Source organism: Pollicipes pollicipes, unplaced genomic scaffold (assembly GCF_011947565.3).
Source record: "Pollicipes pollicipes isolate AB1234 unplaced genomic scaffold, Ppol_2.1 Scaffold_5713;HRSCAF=6760_pilon_pilon_pilon, whole genome shotgun sequence".
NCBI lineage: Eukaryota > Metazoa > Arthropoda > Thecostraca > Pollicipedomorpha > Pollicipedidae > Pollicipes > Pollicipes pollicipes.
The window spans coordinates 12,746-40,511 of NW_023596741.1; the positions used below are offsets into that span (position 1 = coordinate 12,746).

General features: G+C 63.7%; 1 protein-coding gene across 1 annotated transcript; it reads left to right on the forward strand.

Annotated features, from left to right (window-relative positions):
- Window positions 1–308: 308 nt before the first annotated feature.
- On the forward strand, window positions 309–26,776 carry LOC119102179 (uncharacterized; the record flags this gene model as incomplete). The annotated part of the gene is made up of 9 exons (XM_037225529.1): window positions 309–593; window positions 10,105–10,245; window positions 12,968–13,639; window positions 20,206–20,379; window positions 20,833–20,990; window positions 21,963–22,003; window positions 22,894–23,051; window positions 25,764–25,943; window positions 26,639–26,776. Coding segments are annotated over exons 1-9 (1,908 nt in total), but the record flags the coding sequence as incomplete, so codon positions are not given.
- Between the last annotated feature and the right edge of the window lie 990 nt (window positions 26,777–27,766).

Here is a 27,766-nt window from a genome sequence, read left to right on the forward strand (position 1 = left end):
CAAGCGCGCATTCGGGCTCAGCAGGGGCGTCCGGACCTCAGTTGTAGTGAAAAACACCCAGCTACATTCCGTGTAGCATGGAAACGGCAGTTAGTTGCATTTCCTGTTAAAATGTGTCGTACCGCCCTCGTGCATCGTATACATGTCATCGATCCTTGTCTCGGGCAGGTAAACTCCACAGCGCTGCGTTGTCTCACCACTGTATCGTGTCGTTGTGTGCTGTCCGCTGTCTTGATGGGGCCGGTGTCCCACCATCAGTCAGCAGCGCCGTCTTGTCCGCAGGCGCTCCACGACGAGATCAAGTCTCACCACCGTATCGTGTCGGGTGTGTGCTGCCTGCTGCCTTGATGGGGCTGGTGTCCCACCATCAGTCAGCAGCGCCGTCTTGTCCGCAGGCGCTCCACGACGAGATCAAGTCTCACCACCGTATCGTGTCGGGCGTGTGCCGGCTCTGCAATCAGCTGTCCGAGGGTGGCGCCCGCCGGCGACTGGCGCGTGTGGCCGACCGGCTGGACACCAGCTGGCAGCAGATCTTCCTGCGCGCATACGAGTGGACCTGCCACCTGGAGGGTCTGCTCGACCAGTTCAAACAGGTCAGTCCCAGTCAGGCAGATGGTCGGGCGGGTTTACAGATGATCGGGCGGGTTTATAGATGGTCGGTCGGGTTTACAGATGGTCTAGCGGGTTTACAGGTGGCCGGGCGGGTTTACAGGTGGTCGGGCGGGTTTACAGATGGTCGGGTGGGTTTACGGATGGTCGGGCTCGGGATGAAATCGGCATACGGGTTGGTGGTCATCATGCTGTGTGGTCCTTAATGGGCTGTCCTTTGGCATCTTCTTCGAACCGACACTGAAGCTGAAGCCCTGCTGAAGCCGTCGCCAGGCAGCGTCCCGGGGTGCACGCCGGCGGCGAGCCGCTGATGCTAAAGTGTGCGTGACTGCGTGCGTGCGGCCCGACAAAGGCACATGGCTCGGCCGGGTCACGTGTGGCCGGGTGGGGTGCGGGCGCAGGCCAGCCATGATGCGCCATATTGGCCCTGAACGCGCGGCGCCGGAGGAGCGGGCGGATCTGCTCATTTGGGAGGCAAAGCGGCCCGTGTCGCGCCCCAGTGCGGTGAGCGCCGCTCGGAGGTGTGACCTGGGACGTCGCCACGGCACGGCACGGCACGGCACGACACGACACGACACGACACGACACGACACGACACGACACGGCACGATACGGCACGGCACGGCACGGCACGACGCGACACGACACGACACGACACGACACGACACGATACGGCACGGCACGGCACGGCACGGCACGGCACGGCACGGCACGGCACGACACGACACGACACGACACGACACGGCACGGCACGGCACGGCACGACACGGCACGACACGATGCGGCACGGCACGGCACGGCACGGCAGCGCCGCCGCTCACTGCTCGTCTCTGTGCGTGATCGGTGATTCTCCGAGATCTTGGGTTAATTTTCGAGCACGCGGGACGCCAGCCAGTCCGCCCTGACCTTTGAACTTGAGACCGGGGGCGCTATTTTGTGTGACGGCTGGTGTTTGGTGAGTGCTGTCTGAGCTCCGGACGGCGCCTCACTGCGGTTCTCCGTCAGCTGCATGCGATAGCGTGTTGAACAAAGCCCTGCGGGGAATAACAGTTACAGCTGCCGCGAGGCACGGCTATTTACAGCAGTCATAACTCAGTGGGCAGCAGTGCCAGCTCGTCAGCCTGCTGTACCGGCCGTTTTTGTGTGCCAAGTCCGCACCGGCCGCCGGCAAGCGGTCCCGATGAGTGGCGGTCGTGCCGCACGGCCCATGTAATGCATGTGGGAACGAGGGAGGTCCGGAGCGGGCAGCGCCTCTGTGGGCCGTGTCATTATGTCGGGATTAGTCTGCGGGTCTGCTCGGTCACGTGCAGAGCTGACTGCCACCTGCGTCGCGTCACGCGCCTCGCCCCGCTCCCGATCCCGGCGCGCTGATTACGCACCCGGCGCATTGTGTCCGTCTGGCGCCACATACAGACGGCTTTTCACCGTGCTCGCGACCCGCCATTGATAGCCAGCCACCGTAAATTTCCCATTAGCTGACATTCATTCGTGCATAAATTCGCAGACTCATGCTATCTACTAGCTACGGGCAATCTCATGCGTTGTGCTCCAGCTATTGCGCCTAAAATCGGGGCATTTTGCAAGGGGTGTCATTGTCGCTTGCCCAAACATGTCGCATGGTTGGCAGCGCGGCAATATATTTCGGGCTTAGGCTGGTCTTATTGAAATGTACGGAGAACTTTCGTCCACCTGCTGTAGGGACGAAATGGATGGGCACAAGCGGGCGGAGCAAATCAGTGCTCACGGCAAACAAAACTGAGGGAAACACGGCGTTCATCCCTCCCCTCCGCGTAAACTGGCTGGTCGGTGCGCCCAGATGGAATAAATTGTGACGGATTGTAACCGGATGAAGACGAATGGGCGCGGGCAGGGGAAGGGTGCGCCAGCCCCCTGAGACCCGTCCGCTACGTCCTGTCTCAAGTGCCCTTGTGTGAGGGATGGCGTGATGGCGTCAGCGGTCCGTGCGCAAGGGGCGCGCGGCGCTGGCTCCAAGCCGACGATCGGTCGCCGCGCCGGCGGGCCACTGCCAGTGCGCTGCACCAGCGGCGTCCCGACGGCTGCGGCTCGGCGGATGGCCGAGCCGTGCTGAGGCGGCACCGGATGGCCAGCGGGCGGCCCTGTTACAATCAGGTCACGCCGCCGACGGAGCGACCCGGCGTGCCGCGGCCGCCGCACGTGATGGTCGTTGCCGGCGCCGCCGGCCGACAGGCCTGCGTGCGACTCGGTCCGAACGGCCGGTACGTTGTGTGCCGGCTCAATAGCAGGATGTGCTCTGCACGCTGGGGTCGTCCGGCTCCGGGCGAGCCGAGTTGGCCGGCGTCACGAGCAGGAGTCAGGCGTCAGCACGGACGAGGTCACCGGGTCACGGGCTGGGACCGGGCTCATTGTCTTCTGGCCTGCTGCCGGAGCGGTGCTCGGCGGCGGCACCGGAGGTCAGTCTGGTACAGCGCCGGCTGCGTCGGAGCGCAGCTGAGTGCGTCGCTAAGTCCCAATGACGTCAGGGTGCACCGTATGCCCTGGTGACCGTGGACGACAGTGACTGGCGGACAAGCCGGGCTATGATTCAGCACTGCTTAGCCTATTAAACGATCTGACCAGCATAACGCGCCGACGGAATGGTACCTCCATCCTGCGGCGCCATGCAGAGCCGCGAGCGTGGCCTCCTTGTGCGGCGCCGGCCGCTGTCGGAGGGTCATCACTCCGTCAGCCCGGCGGCGCCGGTGTGCGCAGCGCCGTCTCCCGCGCCCCGCCCCGCCCCGTCGGTGCCGACGCGCCGCCGAGCTCCCTGTCCCGCCGCTAAACGCACTGTGCGTCCGGCCGGCCGCTCTACACGTGCTTCTCACGCCAATGCAGCACCGTGGCGCGCTGGCCGCCGATGACTGTGCGTGTGCTCGAGCCGGCGCCCACGCGCCCTGAGCCTGCCGGATGGCGCGTTGGCTCCACCGAGGGCTCGCCAGGCTGTCCCAACGCACTTCGGCCGCCGCTGTGACGGCCTGCATGCTGTCCTCGTGGTCACCTCTGGTGTTTGTCGATATCTGGACGAGGCCCGCCTGAACAGCTTGTCGATATCTGGACGAGGCCCGCCTGAACAGCCGCGCCCGCCGGTGGAGGGTCGGAAGGCCAAGGCGACGCTCAGAAGTCGGGGAGGGGCGCCTCCTCCAAGGCCGCGCCGCTGCTGGCAGCCCGTAAGGCGCAGAGCACGGCGCTGGGCGGCGGCTCCCCGCCGTCAGGCGGGCGTGGGTTGGCGCCGAGGCGTTCGACGTCGCTCAATGGATGTTTTAAGCTGACGGCCGAAGACAGCCGCCACGCCGACGAAAAGCCGGCGATCTCCATAGAAATGGCCGCGACCTCGCTGGGCGTCCGGGTCACGGACAGTGGAGGGTGATCTCATGAAGATGCCCCGCTCTCCTGTCGAATGGCCACAATGCGTTACTCGTCTGTGAGATACTTTCATCTCACAAACACCTACGTCTGGTTTCGTGTTCGTTAATAGCTCGATCTCAGAAGTGGAGTGAGGCGCGGACAGCGGCGCGGGCCGGACGGTGGAGTCTGTCACCGGTGCTGGCCGGACGGTGGAGTCTGTCACCGGCGCTGGCCGGACGGTGGAGTCTGTCACCGGCGTGGGCCGGACGGTGGAGTCTGTCACCGGCGCTGGCTGGACGGTGGAGTCTGTCACCGGCGCTGGCCGGACGGTGGAGTCTGTCACCGGCGTGGGCCGGACGGCCGAGTCTGTCACCGGCGCGGGCCGGACGACCGAGTTCGTCACCGGCGCGAGCCGGACGCGCTGCGAGCGTTTCGTTCGCTGATTGCACCTCGAAGCGGCGCGATCCCAAACTTGATGAGGTCGTTAGTGTACCGCCTTTGATGTGGGCGCCGGGCGATGGGGGCGGCCGGCTGCTGCGTGCAGCGTCGACGGTCTGGACTGACCGGCCCGCCAGCCAGCGGCGTCGTGCTGCCGATGGTGCGTGTCGGACGCGGCACCGGCGGAACGGCCCACGTCCGGCCGTCAGGTCGGCCAGAGGTCAGCCGGCCCGGCCGGGCCGGGGCCTGAGACGGCACCAAGAGGACTCGCCCTGGTCCGGAGACGGACCGAGAGCGGCGCCGTCGCCGTGCCGGCGCCTAATTCGAGCCATTGTCGCTGAGCGCGGGCGGGATTGTGTGTGGCGCTGTTGTGACACGGCGGCCTGGGATCAGTCGAGCGGTGAAAGGAGACGCGTCGCGTGCAACGCCGTCGGCAGCCGCCCTCTCTCCGGCGATTGAGTCGTGTCGCAAGACGCGTGTCGGAAGCCTTTGTGTGGCGGATCTGGCAATGCGGGCCGGCGGTTCGGCTGCGCCGGAAGTGTGAAGACCGCGGACGTCCATGCGGAACGCTGGTGACCGGCTGAAATTGGGTGAGACTTTACCTGGTGTGTTCCGGAGCGATCCTATTGGCTGACGACCGTCACGTGTTATCGACCCCTGGTGGCGCCACGTATCCTGATGGGGCACACACGCCCTTCCCTCCCCTCCGGCGTTTTAAAGCCCGCGCACACGTCCCCGGAGATAATTGTCGGGAAAATAGAGGTGATTGAACTGGCGGGCGTACGGAGCGGTCCGCATTCGTGATAATAACTAGCTTCATGAGCGTTGGGCTTTTTAATACGATGACATATCCCTCCGGCATGAAAATCGATTTGTAGTGTGCACGTGCACCCCCCCCCCCCCCCTGTAACGGTACTGGCTGAACTGGAGCGTGGCTCTCGTGACTCGTGTCCGGCCCCCGCCCCGCCAGGCCGGCCCTGATAGCCCCCCGCCCCCCCCCCCGGCCACGCACATACACACACATACACGCATACACCCTGCGAGCTGGCGGCGCAGCTGATGATTTCATCACTCTCCCTCGGTAGCCGCTGGTGACGTCACTCTTTCTTGGGGAGCCGCTGGTGAGGTCACTTTTCCTTGGGAACCATTGGTGACATCGCTCTCGCTTGTGAAGCCGCTAGTGACGTCACCCTCATTTGGGAATCACTGGTGACGTTACTCTTCCTTCAGAGGATCGACTGGTGAGGACGCCACTCTTCCTCGGAGGAGCCGGTGACACCGTGTGCTTCATCAGCGTGTCGCTGACGGCATCCCCTGCTCGGATGAGCCGCTGTCGGACCCACTCTACCCTGGCGGGGCAGAGCGGGTCCGCAGCTGATTAGTGAGAGCGGGCAGGGGGGGGGGGGAGGATCTCGCCGTTCATGGGCGGATGGCCGCGTGTGCGGGGCTTCTGGAATGGAATGGGATCGCTGACGGCTGGATATTAGACCCTGGCGGCCGGACGACCCGGCCACCCCTGCTGCGGTGACGGCGCCACCCCAGCTCAGGCGCGGCCGGACGACCCGGCTACCCCTGCCGCGGCGACGGCGCCACCCCAGCTCAGGCGCGGCCGGACGACCCGGCCACCCCTGCTGCGGTGACCGCGCCGGCCCAGCTCAGGCGCGGCCGGACGACCCGGCCACCCCTGCCGCGGTGACGGCGCCGGCCCAGCTCAGGCGCGGCCGGACGACCCGGCCACCCCTGCTGCGGTGACCGCGCCGGCCCAGCTCAGGCGCGGCCGGACGACCCGGCCACCCCTGCCGCGGTGACGGCGCCAGCCCAGCTCAGGCGCCGACACAGGCGCTCTTCAGCTGCCCCGCGCCGGCTGCGTTCAGCGGAGCATGCGGGTTAGGTTAGGCTAGGTTAGGTTGGTTGGATCAGTATGCTCCTGTGGCCCGCACGAATATTTGAAAATGCGTGCGTAGGTTGTGAGGTTCAGATCTAGCTGAAGTGATGGATACAAAATTAAGCAGCTCACAAATGATAGGACTGACAAAAGGCTCTCAGCACTGTGATACATTAGGGGAAATGTTTGAGCTATGCATTGACCCGAAAGGAAAAATCCCCAGGCCCCGTCCTTGAAAATCATATGATTCGCCAACATGACACTAATGTGATGGCACTTGACAGCGGTCTTCCTCTTTGACCTGATATACCTTTATTCTGTAACCCAATTGATAATTTGCGCAGAGGTGTCCAGGAAGTGTTCTTTCCACCACGGACGTTTCGGGCGCCGGGTGCGACTGCACGGCGGCGCGGCAGCGGTGCGTTCTTGTCGTCTCCCCGTTCTTGTCATCTCTCCGTTTCTCGAGGCTAGTCCACAAGTTAAAATCGTGCGCTTCGCTATCCCTTGTTTACTTAATGTGGTGAACGTTGGCATATTCCGAATATCTGACCACCAATTACGGCATTGGAATGCTCGCCGAGTGGGAATATTTGGTTGTGTACCGGAGTTATCATAATCCAAATGATCAGCCACGGTGGCGATCGCCACGTCGGTTCAGTCGGCCGTCCACCGTGGCCAGAGGCGGCTATTGTTTCATGCGATGGCTGATGTTTGGAATGCCGTCAAATAGCTGGCGCGTAAGGCCTTGCCAATGCCGAGTGGACGTTCGCCCGCCAGCAGGACTCGATGGCCTGACAGCTGTCAAGCTTTGGTGCGACAGAGAAATTGTTCGGACAGATCTTTACGGTCGACGAAATGCGACCGGGTTGTAGCCGTCTGCATCAACAGCGGCGCCCGCTCTGCTGTGACATTTGATAGGTTACATTTCACTTGAGAGTATCAAAGCGTCATGACCATTGGATTGTATATTGCCGTGGGGGGCTGGGTTCGAATCCCGCTAGAGACGTGGCCCCTGAGCGCCAATATGACTGCAGTCGGGGACATTTTATGCAAGGGCACGCGACGACTTGCGTGGCGTTACCTTAAACAACACGTCGTGTCCGGAAAGGTGCCCGGCGCCCCGTTTTAGCGCAAAAGAAAGTGGGGCAGCGTGAGCGCCGTGACCTCTGTGAGATGGCCGCGCGCTAGCGAGGACAGTTGTGTCGGCGGCTGCTTATCGGCGGCTGCTCGCTGCGGCTGTGGCTGCTTCTGTAACGTCGCCAACGCTCGGGACGCTCCATTTTTGCCGGTCGTTTGGGGAAAGGGGGCGATGGCAGGCGGTTTGACTCGCCCCCGGATGTGACCAATCCGCCGGCTCTGCCGCAGTTTCACGCGCCGGTTTGGTGGGGACGTCGCCCCTCCCCCCCCCCCCCCCCCCCCCCCCAGTAGCACGCGTAGTTTGACAGGGGAGCTTCACTACCCTTTCGATGTGAAGGACCCTTCATGTTAACCACCCATTCGGTTTTTGTACGCGGCGCTTGTGAATGGGGCCTGCTCTGGCCAGATGTGGCTGCTCTATATGCGTGTGAGCGTTTCGACTGTTTTTAACGCCACCTGGATGGCACCCGTCGCCACAACAGCGGGCCTGCAGACAGGCTGGCTGCGCTGTTCCGGCGGACGGAACCGTGTGTGGCCGGCCATGGGCAGTAAACACGTCATAAAGTTCGTCGCTCGGTTCAAAACAGAAGCGACGACGGTGGGCGCCTCCGTGACGGATGGCCGCCAAAGCGCTGACCTGATGGCGATGGCATGCCTCGGCCGTAGCGGCTGGGCCAGCACGTGTGGCGTGCGCTGCGTGGCGCGTGAGAACGCCCTGCGCCGCCGGTGGGAAACAGGCGAGCCATGTCCGCCGGCGACAGCTGCTCCGCCACGTCACGTCACGTCACGTCACGTCACGTGGCCGACACCGAGCGCGGACGGTCGGCTGGCTCTTGGTGCGGCCGCTGCGAATTATGCGAGACCGCCCAGCACCCGACGTCGGGGAGGGGAGGGGAGGGGGCGGCGCGTGGAACCGGAGGCAGCCGCAGAGATAGACAGGCAAAGGGGAATCGCCATCCAATCTCTCACACTGGCGAACTGTGCAGCCATGGTCAGGGGTGGTAAGGTGGGCTTGTATTTGTCTGTGATAGTTTTGTTACACGATGCGGTGTCTGTGCCTTCTGAACAATAGTTCCAGGAAAACCTGAGTGGTGAAGTCAGAGAGCCTCAACGGAAGCATCCCATAGCGATGCGTACTGGCGGGTGATGAACCTTTCTGTGCACAGCGGGGCCCTTCCCAGGATGGCTTTCCTATTGACGCGTGTTTGGAATTTTCTGCGCGTTTCTTTCTCCCATATCTCCGTGCCATCACTGAGCTGTTCGAAGGCCACCTCACGTCTTCGACACAATGGCGACGCTTCATTGGTCCAGCTGTCCTTGGGGCGTCGGTGCCACGATTGGGGGCCTTTCTCGCCCCCGAGAATGCGCCGTGCAGTCGGAGATAGTGCCGGAATGTGCCGCAGATCGCGTGTCCGCGGCGCCTCCCGTGGGCAGGCGGCGGCCGCGACCGCTGATGACGTTAGCGATGCCGGGTCGGCTGGCGGAATGTGCTTGTGTGTCGGGGGCCGCCGACAAACGGTGCCCCGTCCCGCCCCCCTCTCCGTCCTGTGACCGGCCCTCGGCTCCCTCCCTTCTCCCGCCTGGTATTCACATGGCGCCGGTGGCTACCGGTGGCCATACTAGAATGACGCCAGAAAATATGGAACAATAGTATCAGCACGGGTCGTTCAGATGTTTCTGGGCGGATGGTCGTGCCGTGCTGCGTCTCAGATGGTTTTCTGTGGCGCGCCTCTGGACCCAGCTCTCCAGAAACGGGGCTCGATGAGACCTCTCCCCTCCTCCGCCACTGTGTGCCCGGCTCCGATCCTACACTGCACGGGACCGGCCCAGCTCGACACGCCGGGTACGCTCCAGTGCGGCGTCTGGAGCGGCCGCACCGGTGAGTCACTGGCCGCGGCTCGGCGCGTTCTTCTGTGGCCGGCGCCAGCGGGACTGCTGTGGTCCGGTTTCAGCGGGACTGCTGTGGCCCGGCGCCAGCGGGACCGTTGTGGTCCGGCGCCAGCGGGACTGCTGTGGTCCGGCTCCAGCGGGACTGCTGTGGCCGGCGCCAGCGGGACTGCTGTGGTCCGGCGCCAGCGGGACCGCTGTGTTCCGGCGGCGGACGCGCGCTCTCCGGCGTCCCGGCTCGCGCGGACCGCGCGCCGGCGTGGCCTGTGGCGGCCGGGGACACGGCCGATGACAAACGACCGCGCCTCGCCGCCGCCTGGCCGGGATGACTATGGCGCCTATTGCGCGGGTGTGTTGCGACGGGCGACCTTGGCGGCCGTCCTCGGACCGGCCGTCGGAGGGACGGCTCGTCGGACAGACGGACCGTCCCTCCTGGCGTTGCGGTGCGGCCGTCGGTGGTCAGTTGATGTGGCATCGAGGCGAGAGGCCGGTGTTCTAACCCAACCGCAATCGAAGGCTGCCGTGGCATTGCGTGACGGCGATGCTCGCGGCGCAGGCTCCTGTCTCTGCGGATGCTTTTCCGTGGTGACGGCGCTTTCAGGGCGTGTCTCGTCATCGGTTCTCGTGCTCCGGGCAGTCGGTACTGTGAGCCGACGCCTGCTCCGCCCCTCGTGGTAACCCGTTGCGCGTGTCGTTGCTATCAACTGACGTGGATCCTCTGCCCCCTGGAGTAACGCGCTACGCGTGTCGGTACTGTAAGCTGACATCTGTGCTCCGCTCCTCAGGGTCACCTGCCGCGCGTGGAGGACGGCTATTCGGCGGACGAGGACGAGCGCGAGCCCCAGAGCAAAGTGCGCCGACTCGGGAGCTGGGACGACCCCGCCTCGGCGCACAGCATCCACTCAGACGCCGGCTCCTTCTTCGAGGTGAGAGGCTCGCTCCCGCCCCGCTGACCACTCCGAGGGCGATCCGTCACCCAGCAGCGCAATACTCTGAAGCCAGAATAACGATGGCTGCCTAATTTTCGTGGCAGCTTGGTCATGAAGATGCTAACGATCTCAACCATTACTCAATTAGCGTTCCTCCAAGATCGACGAACGTTCTGTCTTGGGCAGGCGCTCCTCCAGGAGCTGACGGCTGCCTTGTCTCGTGACAGGCGTCCCTCCAGGAGCTGACGGCCGCCCTGTCTCGTGACAGGTGCTCCTCCGGGAGCTGACGGCCGCCCTGTCTCGTGGCAGGCGCTCCTCCGGGAGCTGAAGGCCGCCCTGTCTCATGACAGGCGCTCCTCCGGGAGCTGACGGCCGGTCTGCTCCGGGGCGCCGCCACTCGATTGTGTAACGCTCAACAGCAGCGTAATCCGTTCGACGGTGCGTGCCACACTCCCAGTTTGGAAACGCCGGGACCGCGTGAGACGTTACCTCGCGGTCACCCCAGGCGAGACGGTCGGCCGGCCGTGACGTTGGCTTCTTTGTGGGCCTTTCATCACTCTCTGGAGGCACTGGGTGGAGACGTCACGTCCTCTGAAGAGCCCAAGCGCTTGTGATGGCCTGGAACTGGCGGGCGCAGCGTGGACCTCTGGGAAGGAAGGGGAGTCCGCTGTCTATCGCAGTAGGGCGCCCAACTGGGGACGAACGGTCTGATTCACTGACTTGATTGATGAGTGCTGGGTGTTCTTAGCGAAGCGGTTAAGGAGGCTGTGAAACGCGGACTACGCCCTCCGCAATGGTTGAATTACCGCTCGGCTGTCGAACAAGTATTCGGAACAAGATAAAGTGCCGTAAACATCCACGGGACTAACTCGTAATTGGCCAAGCGCGTGCGTCAGACCAGTTTGGCCACATTTCCGCTCGCTCTCGCAAGCGCTGCGTTTTAAGGCTGACCTTGATTTCCGAGCTCGCAATACAGAGCCGTGGAAGTCCGGCGACCTTGGCGTGTTCTTGCGGAGCGCTGGTGGCGAGCGCGCCTGAAGTAGTCAGCGCTTCCGGAACGGATCCGGCGGCGGACGGTCGCCCGGGCCCAGCTGTGCGGCGCGCCCCCGATAGGTCACCGCGCGTCGTTATGACGCCTCCGGTCGCCACCAGTTCGCATTCCTTCCACGTCACTGATCAGCAGTGCGGCGGGCGGTGTGACCTCGGCAGCGCGCAACTGGGAAATGCCGCCGATGATGGACCGGTATTCAGTGGCGCGTCACTCATGAGTCGGCGTGCACATGCTTGCCATAACAGATTCAGTGTGTTCTTTGGTCAGGGGCATGTCAGCTGCTGGTGTTGGCAGCCATGCGGCCAGCGAAATCGTAAATAACATTCGTGTTCCGGCGTCTTGGGGAAAATGCACCAGCGGTGATTGGAATCCCTGAAGTGTTTGCAGGTGTTTATGGTAGCATCCGCGAGGGGCGTCGTCACTATCGTGCTGCGCTCAAACCCAAAACACCCGACCTTCCCTGAGTGCTGCGTGTGTTGTCAAAGGTTTGTCCGGTTTACTACTGATCCTAACTCACTGGAGCGCCGCCAGGCGGCAGCACGTGTGCGCGTTGACTCCGTTGTCAGGCGTCTATTGACCAGCCGTGTGCCCGCCGTCTGTCGCGGAGTTGTGCCAGTGGTATGTTACCGGACGACGGCGGCGCCCGCGGAGACACCAGGGCACGCCTCAGGTGGCAGTCTTGTCTCGGCGCGGACCACACCAACCGGTGGAAGCGGCGGCGGGCGGCTGAGTCGAACGACCTGTGCGGCTGTGCGACGGAAACTGACCTGTCCAGCTTCTGGAGGGGAAGCTGACCTGTTCAGCTGCCGGAGGGGAAGCTGACCTGTCTAGCTGTCCGAACAGCCAGGCTTGTGCGGCAGCCGAGCCGTCAGGCGGCTCTGCCGCGGGCCGCTTCACTCAGCACACGGATGCCGGCCCGTCAGCGCCGCCGAGCTGAGGCCGCAGGAGCGGCGTGCGCACCGCTGATGCACGCGACATGTTCGTTTATTTGTGCGTCAGTCAGGCCGCCCGGTACGCTCCACACTCCTCCTGATTGCCGACAGGCGTCAGATGGCCGGCTGGCCGCGGTCTGTCACTGGCTTCTCCGCGCGCTGTCCCCGGCCCGCCCCTGGCGTGTTCTCGGCTTGTTCTGCTCTGTCCGCGCACTGTCCCCGCTGCGGCCCGGCCCCGACTCACCTCGTCCCGTCCCCGCTCTTTCGCGCTGTCCCCGGTTTGCCTCCCTCCTGTCGCAGTGCTGTGCCGTCTCCGCCCTGCCCCTCCTAGTGCCCGGCCGACGTCACGTGCTGCCGACGACAGCGGGCGCCTTGCGTCTCCGATGGCGGGAGTCCATCAGGGGGCGGACGCCGCGTTTTGCGGCGATCTGACGGCAATTAGCTGCGTCAGTTTTTGCGCACCGCTCAAGCGGCGCTGAAGGATGACGGCTGGCGGTGCGTGATGAAGACAGACGTGCCGTCCCGGCGCGCCGCGCCGCGTGGTCCTGACGGACTGGCGGTGACGCCGCCGCCGGAGCACGCTGCCCGTAATCCGCCGGTCTGCGACTCATCACCGGCCGCACCTGTCCGCACACGTGGCGGCGGCGGCCGGCCGGGCGCGCACTTGCCGCGGCGGCGCGCCCGGCCGCCGGCGAGCGCGCGCGACGACTGTGACGCCAGCCTGTCGCTGTTGCAGGACGACTACCTGCCGAGCATCAGCGGCATGAAGGTGCTGCAGGCGAGCAACGGCAGCGGCCCGACGACGCCGGCTAAGCGCGTGGAGAGGGAGGTGCTCGACATCGGCTACTCGTCCGAGAACTCAGGCCAGTCGAGCGACTCGAGCGAGGCGGCCGACGTCTCGCCGGGCGCCGAGTCGACCGCCAGCGCGCCCGGCCGCCTCGCCAGCGGCGTGCGCCGCGCCGCCGTCAACGCCTCCAACGTCCGCTGTGAGGTCATCAACGCCGACCTGAACGGCAACGGCTCCGACGCGCCGGCGGCGTCAGATGGTCGCCATGGCGACGCGCCGGCGCCGGCGCCAGGTGGCAGTGGCGGCGCTGGCGGCGTGCCAGGCGGGCGAGCGGACGGCGCCGAGCCGTTCAGTGTCTCGCAGCGGCCGGCGGAGAACTGCGGCACCTTCTACTTCCGACACAGCGACACCGAGTCGGAGGGAGCGCGGCGACGGCTGCGGTACGAGCCTGCCAGCTCGGACCTGGAGTACGCCAGCCCGGCCTGGCCCGACACAGACTCCGACTGGCTCAACAACTCGGGCCTGGACGACAGCGAGCTGGAGCAGATCGGCTTCGCCACGGCGCAGGAGCTGCTCTCCGAGCTGGGCGAGCACGAGGAGGACGCGGGCGGCGGCGCGGCGGCCGAGCCGGGCCCGCCGGCCACGCGGCCGCCGGCGCCGCCCTGCGACAGCGAGATCCACCGACTGGTGGAGCGGGCCGAGAGTCTGGTGCGCGCCGACCTGCGCCGCAGCCTGCCGCCGCTCGAGCTCCACCGCCAGGTCAAGGCCAAGGGGCGCCGCGTGCGCGAGTGGCTGAGGCGTCAGCACGGCAGGAGGCCCTGCGAGCCGGCCGCCGCCGCCGCACCCCCGGATGTCAGTGGTCAGGTAGGTGGTCGGCAGTGTGGGGGGGGGGGGGGGGGGGGAGGGAGGGGGCGCTGACCTGTGGACCCGGGGCTCCTGTCGGGGGTGGGGGCTCGCTGAGACCGGCCTCGGCTGTGATGCCCACTCAGCGCTGTCGCGTCGCCTCTCAGACGACGCCAACATGTCGCCCTGCCCGGCCGACGACAGGCGTTTTGTTCGGCCGGCGGCGGTCGCGCGGTGCGTACACCTGGTCTGGCGGCCCCGCCGGCCGGCGTTATTGCACGAGGCGGTGTTTACCGTCTGGGTAATGACGGCTGTCGTGGGCTCAGTCCGAGTCGCGTACCGCTCGCTCCGATGGCGGCCAACAGGCGTGCGATACAACGGGGCGGCGTATCCGGCCGTCCTCTGGAGGCCCGTGTCCGTGTGGGGCGGGGACGGCTCGGGCGCGCCCGGTCGGCCGCGCGGAACCGTCGCCGCTCACCTGCCGCCAGCCGCCGCTCGGCGCTTACGACGGAGGGCTGGCTGGACGGCTCTTACAGAAGGCTAACATAATAGAGACTCTTTCGAATTGTCCGTTATGGCAAGGCTTACGTTCAGAATACCCATTTGATCTAGGTGTTTGCTGAGAAGACCTAGCTGACCATGGCGTTCGTTCAGAAGACCAAATAAAGTCATGTCGGTATTCAGATTGCCTTCATCACGATTTGTCTTTCAAAGGTATACTTGATTATGTCATATGTCCGTTAGGAACACATGGCCTTAGTTTGTGTTTAGGTAGGCCATTTGATTATTACTTGTGTTCAGAGGTGTACTTGTTCATCGTCTGCGTTCGGAAGACCTAATGCAGCAAAGCTTGCGTTTCGAAGACCCATTTGGTTGTGTCTAGAGGAAGCAGACCTGAGCACATGATCAGGCAGACCTCCAAAGCAAGCAACCTGATCATGTATGCCTTTTTAATGTAAGGGATCAAGTACGTCCTCAGAGCATAAGCGGTGGCACGTAATGCCTTCAGAACATAATTGATATTGTAATCATGATAGAATTAGCACATTCCGCGATCGTCAGGGCACCCTGAACGTAAACATCGCTGAAGAGGAGGTTCTGAGCAAAAGCTTCTGTGAGCATGGTTTACAAACAGGCCTCCTGAACGCAGACTTTCTGAACATCAGCGCTCTCATATAGGCCTAAAACAGGCATTGTAAGCGTCTGTATCTTCAAAATAGTCTTCTTGAAACCAGGTCGTCCACAAATGGGCGTTATGAGAATAAGGCTTGTGCACGTTAGGCTTCTGAGAAAGCACATTCTAAACCTTGACCTTGTAAAACTTGGCCTTCTAAAGGTCTATCCTTAACATCGGTCGGTCTTTTGAGAATGAGTATCATAGACGTATGCCTTCTGAAAAGGTTTCCTGAAAAAGTCCTTCCAAAAATGCCTCTGTGGTACGCCGCGGACAGGAGCGACTAGTGCTGGCGCTGGCTCGAACGGGCGGATGCCGTGTCTGCGGCCGCCAGGAGGGGGGGGGGGGGGGGCGGGGGTGGGGGGAGGTAGCGGCCACGCCCCTGCCGGCGCCGCTCCGGCGGTGGCGTGTTGTGACCGCGACCCGTCACCATCGCCAGTATGACGGTGGCCTGACAGAGTTGGGGTGCTTGATTTGGTGGGCCTACACGTGATCATGGCCTGCACCGGCTGTCCGCCGCGTCCGCCTGAACGGGCCACACCAACGCTGGTGCTTATACGCCTATCAGTAACTTTGCCAGTATCTCTGGTAGTCCCTGTCCAGTTTCCCTGGTGGCCCTTGTCGTCAGGAGTATGGCCTGGTGTCCCGTCCGTTTGAACAGGGCCAATAATTGTCCTGCCAGATTGGAGGGGGGGGGGGGGGGCGTAGCCATTTTTGATCCAGCCAATGTCAATCAGGCTAATTCTTAATTTTCAGGAAGTTGAGGGGCTCAGCGCCTCTGCGTTCTGATTTTTGCGCTACCGCGTTCAGTTGACGTCACGCTCCAAGCCATCCCTGATGTCAGTACCCATGACAAGGAATGAGGGTGGCCGCCGGCCTGTGCAGCCAGCAGACAAATATAGCGCGCTATCGAGCTCCGCTATCGAGCGCTGACACGGCGCGTGGCTGTTGGTATTGATCCGTTCCTGAACCGCTCCGGCTGTGGTCCGCTCCGGAACCGCTCCGGCTGTGGTCCGCTCCGGAACCGCTCCCGCCGTAGTTCACTCCTGAACCGCTTCGGCCGGGATCTGATCCCAAACCGCTCGTGAACCGCTCCTGAACCGCTTCTGAGCCGCTCCTGAACCGCTCCGGCTGCCTCGACAGACTGGCTGTCGTCGCACTATTTTGCCTCCGCTGTCTTCTTGATCAACAGTCAGACGACCGCGACAGTCACCTACTGGTGTGAGATCAATTCCACGTGCACCCACCAGCGAGCACGTGTTTATCCACGCGTGTGATGTCTCACCTCCCCTTCCTTTCTTTTCCCTTCCTCTCCCCTCGCTGCGTTCCTCGCAGCGCGTGCGACCCCGCCTGGGACCGGCAGGTCCGCCGAGGTGCGCCGTCGGCTGTCGGCTGTCGGCGCGGGCTGAGACGCGCCACCACCGTCGAGGTTCGGTAAATATTATGTCAGCCCGCGACGCAGACGTGACGGATAGTGTCGACCCTGGCACCTGGCGAACTAGTCCGGGGCGGCGTGCTACTGGCACTGGGTCATAAGCCATTATGACACTAGCCAGTGAATTAATAGCAGACACTATAGCTGACCCATTGCCATGATGATGACCCAAAGCCATTAAAAAGATTTATTGCGTAGCTCATTATATCTGATCATCCTTGGTAACAGCAAGAAAGCCCTAGAGCTCCTAGTTGTTCTTTTTTGCCTTATCCGGACGGATGCTGAAAGTAACCGACATTAAATATACTAGGGTTTACTGGTTAAACAACGAAATCAAGCAATCACAAGGATATCTTATTCGAATGTGCATATCATGTTCCAATGGTTGGATCCTAATGCATGATTAAAATACTTGAGATGATCTTAATTAATTATTATGAGAATTATCGATGCTAAAAATATAGCTCATTAGGAAAATAGGGTATTCGCATAATTAGGTATCCTGCTAACTGCCTGATACCGTTCTTCAACCATTATCTGCTGTTCAAGTGATGGTAAGTCAAGAACTAATAACTACACCTGTTGATCACAGTGTAGTTGCGTGTCTTTCGTGCCCGCCGACGGGCGGCTACGTGGCCGGGCGGGCCGACCGGATGGCGCGTGGCGCCGCCGCCCATCTCCCGTGGCGAGCGGAATTCCTGTCGCGTTTTTGCCGGTGGCGTGCTGTCTGAATCAGAGCCGCCTCGCCCCCCACCGCCGAGGGAGCGCGGCGGCGGCGCGTACGCCGCGTCGGCGGGAGGTGGCCTCTGCCGGGCCTCCCGAGCGGCTCGGTTACCCCAGCCCGCTGCGGCCAGCCGAGCCGGGTCAGAGTTACGCGGGCCGTGACCGGGCGGCGGCGTGCGTCTGCCTGGCGCGGGGTCGCCGCGTCGCGCCGTCCCGTTACGCGGTCGCACGCGGCCGGGCCCGCCTCGGGCGGCGCCGGTGCGTTCAGACGCGACTGACGGCCGCCCCCGGTCGCCGCCAGGTGATGTCGCCGGCGGCGCCTCTGACTCACGCCGCGTGCGCCGCCCGGCACCGCGCCGCACCCGGCGTGTGTTTATACGCGCGCGCTTTTTGCCCGGAGCCTGCGTGGTCTGCACGAGCCACACCTGTGATGGTTTAGCGGGCGCTGTACTTTGCTGTTGTATTGGTATGGGGCAGGGGCAGCTGGAGGAGCTGGCTGTGTTTGGCCAAGGCTTACCAGCCGCACAGACCCGCACAGTCCTACTAGCCGCGCGGCGCGGCACAATGGGGCAGTCCAGTCGCCTACCCAGCCAACGTTGACGCGTTGTCAGGCGTAACAGCGTGTGGCGTGCGGTGCAAGTTGCCGGCCTCCACATCCGGCCGTCGATCCTCCGCCATGGCCACCGTTCGGCTCACGGTTTGAGGGTCACCGGTTCCCTGCCAAGCGTGGCTCGGAGAAGGCCAACGCCTATTGTTTGTCACATACAGCGTCCCCGTTGTCCAGACGGACACCTGTTGGACAGACTGTCTGCCTGTGCGGCAGTGTGCCGCCGACCCATCTCACTGGATCACTGTCACCGGCTGCGTCGACGCGTGTGTCGGCGAGTGGCCTGTGCGGCAGTGTTTCCCAGACGGTCCCCCCTCCCCCTTCTGTGGCGGCGGCCGGCGTGGCGCCGTCGGCGGTGCCGGTCCGCCCTCGCCCGCCGCCGCCGGCCTGATTGACAGCCGGCCGGCCGGCCGGCCGCCTGGACCCTGGACACCAAGGCCGTCCAGGCGCGCCACGTTATGTGCAGCTACTGGCATATAGGCGTTTCAGGCCTGGAAAGTGGCCCGCTCGCTGGACGAGGGGAGCGGCGGACGGTGGCGTGCCCCGCCCGCCGTGTGCCGCGCCTCCGGCCGGGTCATAAACACCGCAGCGGGCCGCGGGCCGGCCCCTCGCGCCGCCCCCGCCCGGTCGGCGCGACACGTGCCCCGAGCGGCCGACCGGCGACTTGAACGGACGTCACGCCTGCGAACGCTCGGCTGGAAATCGAGTCGACGTCGGCGCCGTTGGGTCGCGACGCCGACTGCAGTGCCGGGCGGGCCGGCTGACCTGATGACGGGAGCCTACCGTTGGGAGGGATGATAGCCTGCCCAGCCGTCGGGCAGCCGGTTGCACGGCGCTATCGTGCAGCGGCTGATGTGTGGCGCGCTCGGTGGCTCGTCGCCCGGCGCTGACAGGTGGCTGGCAGAGGGCCGCGCGTCGGGCGTGACCGATCGGCGGCGTTCCGTGCCGCCACGGCTGGCGGCTGTGAGCGCCGGTAAACGCCGTGTGTCGCGCGGCTGATTCGATCGAGCGGCGCCGGTCCTGGCCGTCGTCTCCTATGTAGACCGGCTGCGGTGATGGACAGTCCGGCCGGTGACCGTGCGCGCGCTGCCCACTTCAGGCCGCTCCATCGGCCATCACCGTGCGGGCCTGCTGCGGTCGAGGGTCCTGTCGTGGCTCACGCCGCCCATCGCGTGCCCGCGACACGACGCCGGCCTTCCCTCTCGAGCGGCCAGGCTCCGCTTCCTGTCGGCGGCCCCCGCTATCTGCTCTGGAACTTCCGCGCCTGCACGGCTCTCAGAAGCAGGCCACCGCGGCGTGCCCCGCAGTGTCGCCCGCGGGCTGGGCCGGGAGTGCAGCACTTACCAGGCGTGTGAAACGGATCCGTCCTCCAGGGGTGTCACCTTGAAACGAGTCCAACGAACACAAACCGAACGAGTTGTGAATGGGGGTCGCCGGCTAACGCATCAAACATGATGACCGATGAGAAATGCAGGGCGTCGACCGCCGCAGTCATGTTGTCGGATTCATATGGGCAGTCCCCGGCTCACACCCCTCCACTGTGTCGCTTCGCGGGTCATAAACCCACCTGGCGCCACTTGTCCCCGCCCGCTGCCCCGGTCACACCGACAATGCCTTGGTCCCACGAGCTGCATGGCCGGTGGGTGCTAGTCTTCTCTCTGGTAGTTCTGTGCCAGGGACCGCGGTAACCATTGCATGGCCGTGTGTGCAGGCGCCTACCTCAGTACATGAACATTGAACTGGGACTCCGTCCCCACCAAACAAAATTCAGCGGGAGCCGAGCTTCGAGTCCCGGCTCGTGACTCTGTGGCGGCATCTGACGGGCCGTGCCTGGCTGACTGTGACGGGCAGCGCCTGGCTGAGTGTGGCTGTGACGGGCCGTGCCTGGCAGAGTGTGACTGTGACGGGCCGCGCCTGGCTGAGTGTGACTGTGACGGGCCGTGCCTGGCTGAGTGTGACTGTGACGGGCCGTGCCTGGCTGAGTGTGACTGCGACGGGCCGCGCCTCGCTGAGTGTGACTGTGACGGGCCGCGCCTCGCTGAGTGTGACTGTGACGGGCCGTGCCTGGCTGAGTGTGACTGTGACGGGCCGCGCCTGGCTGCGTGTGACTGTGACGGGCCGTGCCTGGCTGAGTGTGACTGTGACGGGCCGTGCCTGGCTGAGTGTGACTGTGACGGGCCGTGCCTGGCTGAGTGTGACTGTGACGGGCCGCGCCTCGCTGAGTGTGACTGTGACGGGCCGTGCCTGGCTGAGTGTGACTGTGACGGGCCGCGCCTCGCTGAGTGTGACTGTGACGGACCGCGCCTCGCTGAGTGGGACTGTGACGGGCCGTGCCTGGCTGAGTGTGACTGTGACGGGCCGCGCCTCGCTGAGTGTGACTGTGACGGGTGACCTGACGCCGCCAGGTGACGGACAGCAGCTGTGACGCCAGCGGTGAGTACACCACCGGCGAGTCGGACGCCGAGACGGCCTCGTCGGCCTCTGAGGACCTCACCTGCAGCATGGTCACATGCCACGAGCTGGCCACGCCCACCAACGCACCTGCCCCTGGCGGCAGTCCGGACGGCGCCACGCCCAAGGTGAGCAGGGGCCCCGGTCAGCGGGCCTGGCAGCCGGCGGCGCACAGTGGAACTCGGGTCCGTTCTTGTGGCTGAAACGAAACCGGAAAGGATAGTGTTTCAGATCTTTCGCAGTTCATAAGCACCTGCCTCTGATATATCCTTGCATTGTAATAGCTTAAACTGTCTGAAGTGGTTGTATATCCCAGTGCTGGACGATTTTGTGGGCGGTTTTCATCACGGGGAGACGGTTGACCAAGTTGAGTATCGCCGCTGCCGGTGATGGGTTTGATCGTGTTCTCAGCGGCCGCGTGTAGTGATGCTTTAAAAAGCCGTCGAAAGAGAGCCGGCTCAGTCGAGTCTGCTCCCGCCGCACCCGTCTCGTCTGGGATAACGCTCTCGCGGGGACCCGCTGGCGCCGGCGGACGCCTGAGGTCGGGGTCGGTGGTGACACAGGCGGCCTGTCCCCACCAGGTGGTGCTGCGCAGCAAGAAGCGCCGCTCGGGCGAGCGGCCCTGGAGCCTGCACGGCCTGACGTCTGCCGGCCGGCCGCGCGCCGCGCCGCTTTCCGTCTCCGAGACGGCGCTCAACGAGATGGTGACGCCGACCGCCGAGAAGGGCGTCACCTCCAGGTGCGCAGTACCCTACCCTCCTCTCCTCGGCCGCCACCGTGCTGCTGCCGCCCGCTCTGCTCAGTAGTCGTAGCCGGGCATCAGCGCCTGCCGTTAGCTTCTCCGTGATCTGAGACTGACACTTCTTTACTTGTGAGCTACGGAAAACATCCGGCCGTCGTCTGGTTCCGCTGCGACCGGATTCCGGGCTTCACATCCCTCGCGCTCGATCTGCGGTTCACGGGGCCCCTTTGGTCGGGTGTGCCCAATCACCTGTCTGTTGCCGGGGCTGTATGGTGCTGCCATCGCTTCCCGTTCCAATAGCGTGTGTCGGCGCTCCTCTGCCGCGCCCGGTCGTCGTGCACCAGCGGCGGGCCGCGTCTGGGCCGCGTCTGTCGGCCTCGCTCAGTCTCCTGAAGTGTGGAGCGGTCGGCCGGCGGGCAGCGCGTGCTGTGTACACAGCGGGCGACATGTGGCGAGCGTCCCGTCCGCCGCCTGTTTGTGTGTTGAGGGCGCCAGCTGTGATTGCCTGTCAGGCGGCGCCGGGCGCGGCCGCTGCCGGCTGCGGCTGTGTCGTGCGCGCGCGCCCCCACCCCCACCCCTCGCTCCTCCCCCTTCCCCCCCCCCCCCCCCACCGCTCGGGCGTCCCGGACGTCAGCGCTGTGCCCGGCTCTGCGTATCGGTACCAGCCACGTGAGTTGTGTGAATGTGACCGTCTGTGGCCGGCCATCCCTGCTGCTGAGCCGCGTTTGCTCCGTTCCTGGTGTGCTCCGATCGCCGCGCGCGCGGATTTGCCACAAGGCTGGAATCGCTCTGCCGGTTGATCCAGTGCTCTGACTAGGTTCTGCGTCTGATATTTGTGCCGGCTGCTTTGACGCTCTGTCAGCTGATCAGACGCCTCGGCTGCTGATCTGACGCCCTGCCGGCTGATCTGACGCCCTGCCGGATAGTCTGACGCCCCTGTCGGCTGATCTGACGCCTGTGTGTCGACAGCTCGAGCAACACCACCGTGTCGGCCGGCGCCATCCCCAGAGGCTACCGAGCTCGGTGTCGTTCGACTCGCCGTTCTGGTCGGGCCGGCGCCGCTCGCGGCCGCTGCGTCCGACGGCGGCGCACAGCTCGGGCAGCGAGGCCGGCGGTTGCGGCCGGCTCGCCCGTGCAACGGCGCCGGCGCAGCCTCCGCTCCTCCGGCAGTGACGGCGAGCGCGGCCGGAACGGCGCCACCCTGCCCGCCGCCGGTCAGTACCGCCGCCGGCCAAGCCTCGGCAGCAGTGGCGAGATGGCGTCGGCCGTCGGCGCGCCAGCACCCCCTGCCTTTTACTGCCGGGAGTTAAAGTCTGTCAGCTCACGATGCATCTGCATTCATCTCTGTATTTATGCTTGACTGTGTGGTCTCTGTGTATCAGAACCATATCGTACGTAGTTATAAATCTAACTAATCTTTTCTAATGTGTCACACACTCCTTTTCGCTTTGTGTTCGACCTGTCGTTCCGTCAGAGTTCCAAGGCATAGGATATCATGTCTGTGGGGTAATGCTCCAAGGCAACGCATATCATGTGTTGTTTATGCTTGACTGTGTGGTCTCTGTGTATCAGAACCATATCGTACGTAGTTATAAATCTAACTAATCTTTTCTAATGTGTCACACACTCCTTTTCGCTTTGTGTTCGACCTGTCGTTCCGTCAGAGTTCCAAGGCATAGGATATCATGTCTGTGGGGTAATGCTCCAAGGCAACGCATATCATGCGTTGTTCACTTGTTTGCCGGGGGTGAATACCTCCGGGTGGCGCTGCGGGAGCTCGCAGAGGTATGATGCAGTATCCGTTATGGGAGCGCTATCCGTTTCCCTGAGCGTGCGCTGGCGTGTGCGCCCGTCGCGTCCTTGCGCCATCCGCTGACGGTGGTCTGGCGTCGGCCGACAGAGCTACACCGCAGCTCGCTGCTGTCGTGCGCCACCGAGGCCACCCTGGTGGAGGTGTCGCCGCGCACGGCCTCCGAGGGCTCCTCACCCCGCCACGGCGGCCCGCCGCAGGCCGACGAGGTCGGCTCCTTCTCCGAGCAGGCCTGGGACCCATACCAGGTAGGTGGCGCCACCGGTGCGGTGGAAGTTCGGGTGCCGGGTGGGGCGCACCGGTGGGTATACTTCTGGAGGTCATCTCCGGCATGTTATCAGCAGCGTGGTCCGTTGCATGCCATGCCCGTCGGTGATGCCGATGCCCGTGGCATGGGCCGCCCGTCTGTGATGTTGCCTTGGCTTTCCGACTGCCTGAAAGGCCTGGGGAGATATTATAACACTAGTATCTGATGCGATCCTTGGTGTTGTCATATGCGTCGACCCAGCTGCTCTTCTGTCATTCCTGGCGAACATAATGATGTTTTGTGTAATACACATAGTTGTGTTTAATGCAGCAGGGAAATATTTTTGCATCGAAACACTTTTTTAATGCCTTTCATTTAAACCACAAACATTTCGTAAATTGTATATGGAACACAGACATTGTGTTTCTACGTGCAATGAAGCAGACTCATATTTCGTATCATGCAGAGCTGTACCGTCTCAGTCATGCCCGGGACCGTCAATGAATGCGAGCGGATCACTGCCTCCCGTTTAAGCCACGTCGATTCCTGTTACTGTAACGTCCACACCGTATGGATGGTACCTGAACAAACCGCGGACGTATCTGACCGTCGTCACACACAGCTGGTGTCCTATCTGGCCTGTCAGGCGTGTCCCCGGCGCCTGGGCGTCATACAGTGATCCACATGCTTAGTGTTGGATAAAACGACACGGCATCACACTCACGCGGCGATCGGTTCCCGACGCGCTAGTAGACGACACTTGTCCCTGCCGCCGCCTGGTGGTCAGATGCGCCCGCGCTGTGGTCAGTCCGTTCTGACCCGGTCTGTGGTGGCGGCTGGCCGTCCCCCCGCCGGCTGCGTGACCAGCCCGTGTGGTCGGGCTGGGTCACGGCCGGCACCTCCCGCGGGCCGGTGACCGGCCGGGGCGACCCGCGCCGCGCCGAGCCGATCACTGGGGTTGGCCCTTCTCTCTGCTTGTTCAGTTCAGTTTGGTTATCAGTCCAGTTACATTATCGCGGTTACGTCCCGAAATGTTTTTTTTCGAACCTAAATCAAAGAAATACAAAACTGTATTGGGGGGACAAGCTCGTAATTGCGACACCGCAATCAAGGCACGATGCACAAACCAGCGCAGTGAAGTGCACTGAGCTCAGCTATCACCGGAGCAGACGGTGAATTAAATCTGCCTTGAAGCGTAACACGTGCCTGGTGTTTGCATGGCGACTGGCAGGCGGTTTAACACTTTGGCAGTCTCGTGGCTGAGCCCTCGCTTCCCGACGCTCTTCCGGGCACTGGCTACTTTACGTCGTCCTGTCAAGATTGATGTCCTGTCCTGTTGTAATTATTTTAGATTAGCGAAACGTCAGTCCTCTTCGGGTAAAAGTGTGGGGTGTGCAGGCAGTTGCAAAACGCCTGTGCATCGCGCCCCACGCGGAGAGCAGCCCTTCGGTTTGAGCTGTCGCCCCAGAGCCGACGCACTCCGTGCGTAGTCGCCTCGGCTGACTGTGCGTGCAGTCGCCTCGGCTGACTCTGCGTATAGTCGCCTCGGCTGACTCTGCGTGTAGTCGCCTCCGCCGTGGCGTTTGCGCCTGGCGTCGCGGTGTGGACGTCATGGTCGATCAGCGTCGTCCGGACCCTGCGCTGTGCACACAAACCTTGATTTGAGAGTGGTGTGTATCGTAAACACTTGTGGGTTTCTCAAATACTGGGCGTGAAGGACCGTCAGAGGACTCGACTCGACCTGAGTACTCACTGCACCTGGGCCTTTCTCCTGAGGGCGCCGTAGATTCTCCAATATCCGGGGAGCTCGAGTAAACCGCCGTCGTGCCGTGGTCGCGCCCCGCGCGGCGCCCGCCTCCGGCTGTCGGGCCGCTACGGTTGTCCGTCGCACCAGGTCTTCCTGACCGTAGCTGACTGTCCGGGGCGAGCGCCGCGCCGATCATATCACCGCGTCAGGGCAGGGGCGGGTCCGCAGGGGGGAAGCTGCTTCGGGCCAACCTTCCGAGCAGGACCGGACGGCACCGCGCGTGACCGCTCCCCGCGCTGCGCCACTCCCCGCTGGCACCCCCCGGTAGCGGCGGCCCTGGCTGCGCCCCTGCGCTGGAAACAATCGATGGCGCCGGCGACGCCCCGCCCCCGCCACGCTATTGCGCCGCGTGCTATGCACCAGGGGAGAGATGCGTGCTGTACCGCCGTGCCGCGTCGTACCGTGTCGCGCCGTGTCGTGTCGCGTCGTGCGGCGGGAGCGATGACAGCCGCCGTGCTGGTCCTGCTCAGTCTGTTCCACGTGAGTGCCTTGCGTGCCCGGCGGCCGGGCGCCGCTCCTCCCGCGTCACTGCTGTGGCGTCCGTGTTCGACCGCCTCCGATGGGTCGGTAGGCCGGCCGCCGCCGAGAGTTCGTTAGCTGGCAACCGCGATAAATCAGGAGCGCCGGGCTAAATCTGGAGACGGCTGAAGCGTCGCACGCCCACGTGACGCGACGACTCCGCGCTGCTTCAGTGTGGTGTGGCGGCGGTGGCTGAGGTGGTGAGCTGAGCGGCCGGCTCGTTCAGTGTGGTGTGGCGGCGGTGGCTGAGGTGGTGAGCTGAGCGGCCGGCTCGTTCAGTGTGGTGTGGCGGCGGTGGCTGAGGTGGTAAGTTGAGCGGCCGGCTGCTTCAGTGTGGTGTGGCGGCGGTGGCTGAGGTGGTGAGCTGAGCGGCCGGCTCGTTTTCAGGAGCTGAAGGAGGTAACAGAAGTGGGCTCCGAGGGCTCGGTGGACCGCGACGCCGTGCTGCGCCTGCTCGACTGCGACGACTACCGCAAATACATTGACTCGCATTCGGACTGCGCCTCATCGCAGGTCAGCAGCGCGCGCGGCCCGCCGCGTTCGCCGCTCAAGAGGAGCCGCCGGAAGGTGAGAAAGGCGGGAAAGTGGAGAGAAGGGGCAGATACAGCACACTTCCTGTCGTGGCGGGCGCCAGCGCCGGACTGAGCCTGTCGTGGCAGGCGTCAGCACCGGACTGTGCCTGTCGTGGCAGGCGCCAGTGCCGTACTACGCCTGCCGTGATTGGTGTCAGCGCCGGACTGAGCCTGCCGTGATCGGTGTCAGCGCCGGACTGAGCTTGTCGTGGCAGGCGCCAGCGCCGGACTGAACCTGTCGTGGCAGGCGTCAGCACCGGACTGGGTCTGTCGTGACAGGCGCTACTGCCGCGCTGAGCCTGTTGTGACAGGCGCCAGCGCCGGACTGAACCTGTCGTGGCAGGCGTCAGTGCCGGACTGAACCTGTCGTGGCAGGCGTCAGCGCCGTTTGTCATGTCTGCCACTGAGATGTGTCGTTTTGGATGCATGTTTATCGTATAGCTATTGAACTGGTCATCCTTTCGGGTTTGTCAATAACTTGTTCTGCAACCATTACTGATATGCTCTGTCAGCGGCGCCAGCTCAAGGCATGATGGTTATCATTTAAACAACGCTGCGCTTCTTTATTTCTGTGTTCCAACGCATCATTTCGCCCGTCAAAGGGCTGTTTAGCCCTTGACCAGGATGGTTGTGACAGATGTTGTGGGTCGGCAACCCATCCCCTTAGCTTGACTCCACGTCTGCTTTCAGCCGCGGGCGTTGAGCGACTCCCTGGACAGTGACTCGGACGGTGACGGCGTGCAGGCCATCCTGGCCGAGTCGTGCCGGAACCTGGCCGTGGTGCAGACCGAGCTGGAGCGGCGCGCCGCCGACTCGGACGCCACCTATGTGAGTACCTCACCGCCAGAGGCCAGGCGCCTCGGCCCTGGCGAGGCCCCGGCTTCTCTGTGGAGCAGGCGCGTGTGGTGGCGGAGGCTGGAAACAGCACTGCGGGGCACGGCGACTGTCCCTGGTGACCTCGGATGTTCGCCGCATGCGGGGTGACCGCGCCGCCGCCCTGCGGCTGTAGGGGGGGGGGGGGGGGGCACGCGGGCCGTCGGCCTGCGAGAGGCGTACGCAGCCTCTATGGGTGAGCGGCAGAACGGCTGGGGCAGCCTCTTATGTGGAGAGCGGCTACCGTCGCCGGCCGGCTTCGTACCGGGCTGCTGTCCGAGCACGGCTGCCTGGGTACGAGGCGGCGGGCCCCGCCGGTGGCTGGTGGCGCGGTGTGCCCTGTGGCTTAATCCTGCTATGGAAGCACCACAACGGCCGGGTTGTCCCCATGCAGCTGGCTGACTGTAATTGGCCATAGCCCATGAACGACAGAGTGGGGTTAGAGTGGGCCAGAGACATGTAATGCACTGAATTGTTCTGACGAGTTCAGGTATATTTAGCGCTCCGTGTGCCGGCGGGCGTGGGACCCGGTCGAACCCGTGTACTCATCGCCGGACTCAGTAGAGGGAAGAGGCAGGCCACCTGCACCTTCCAGATGTGACGATGACGATGACTGCTTCGTCGTCGGTCCAGAGGGGGGGGGGGGGGGGGGGAGGGGGCGGCTCGCATGGCACCCCGGGACTGACGACCAATGGCCAGATCAAAGCCTAGCCATCAACCTTCGTATTTGAGGGTCCACATGTTCACACACTCAATTTAACGGGGCGCAAATATTTGCTAGCTGCAACCAGATATTGGCTATCATAGGCTTCACTCCAAATATGGATAACTATGTAAAGATATGCCTTGAACTGGCCACGCGCACCATGGAACCTACCAGGCAGTCTTTGGCTAGATTTAGTTTGATTTTTGGCAGCATTCGATAAGATTCAAAGGTCCAGGAAA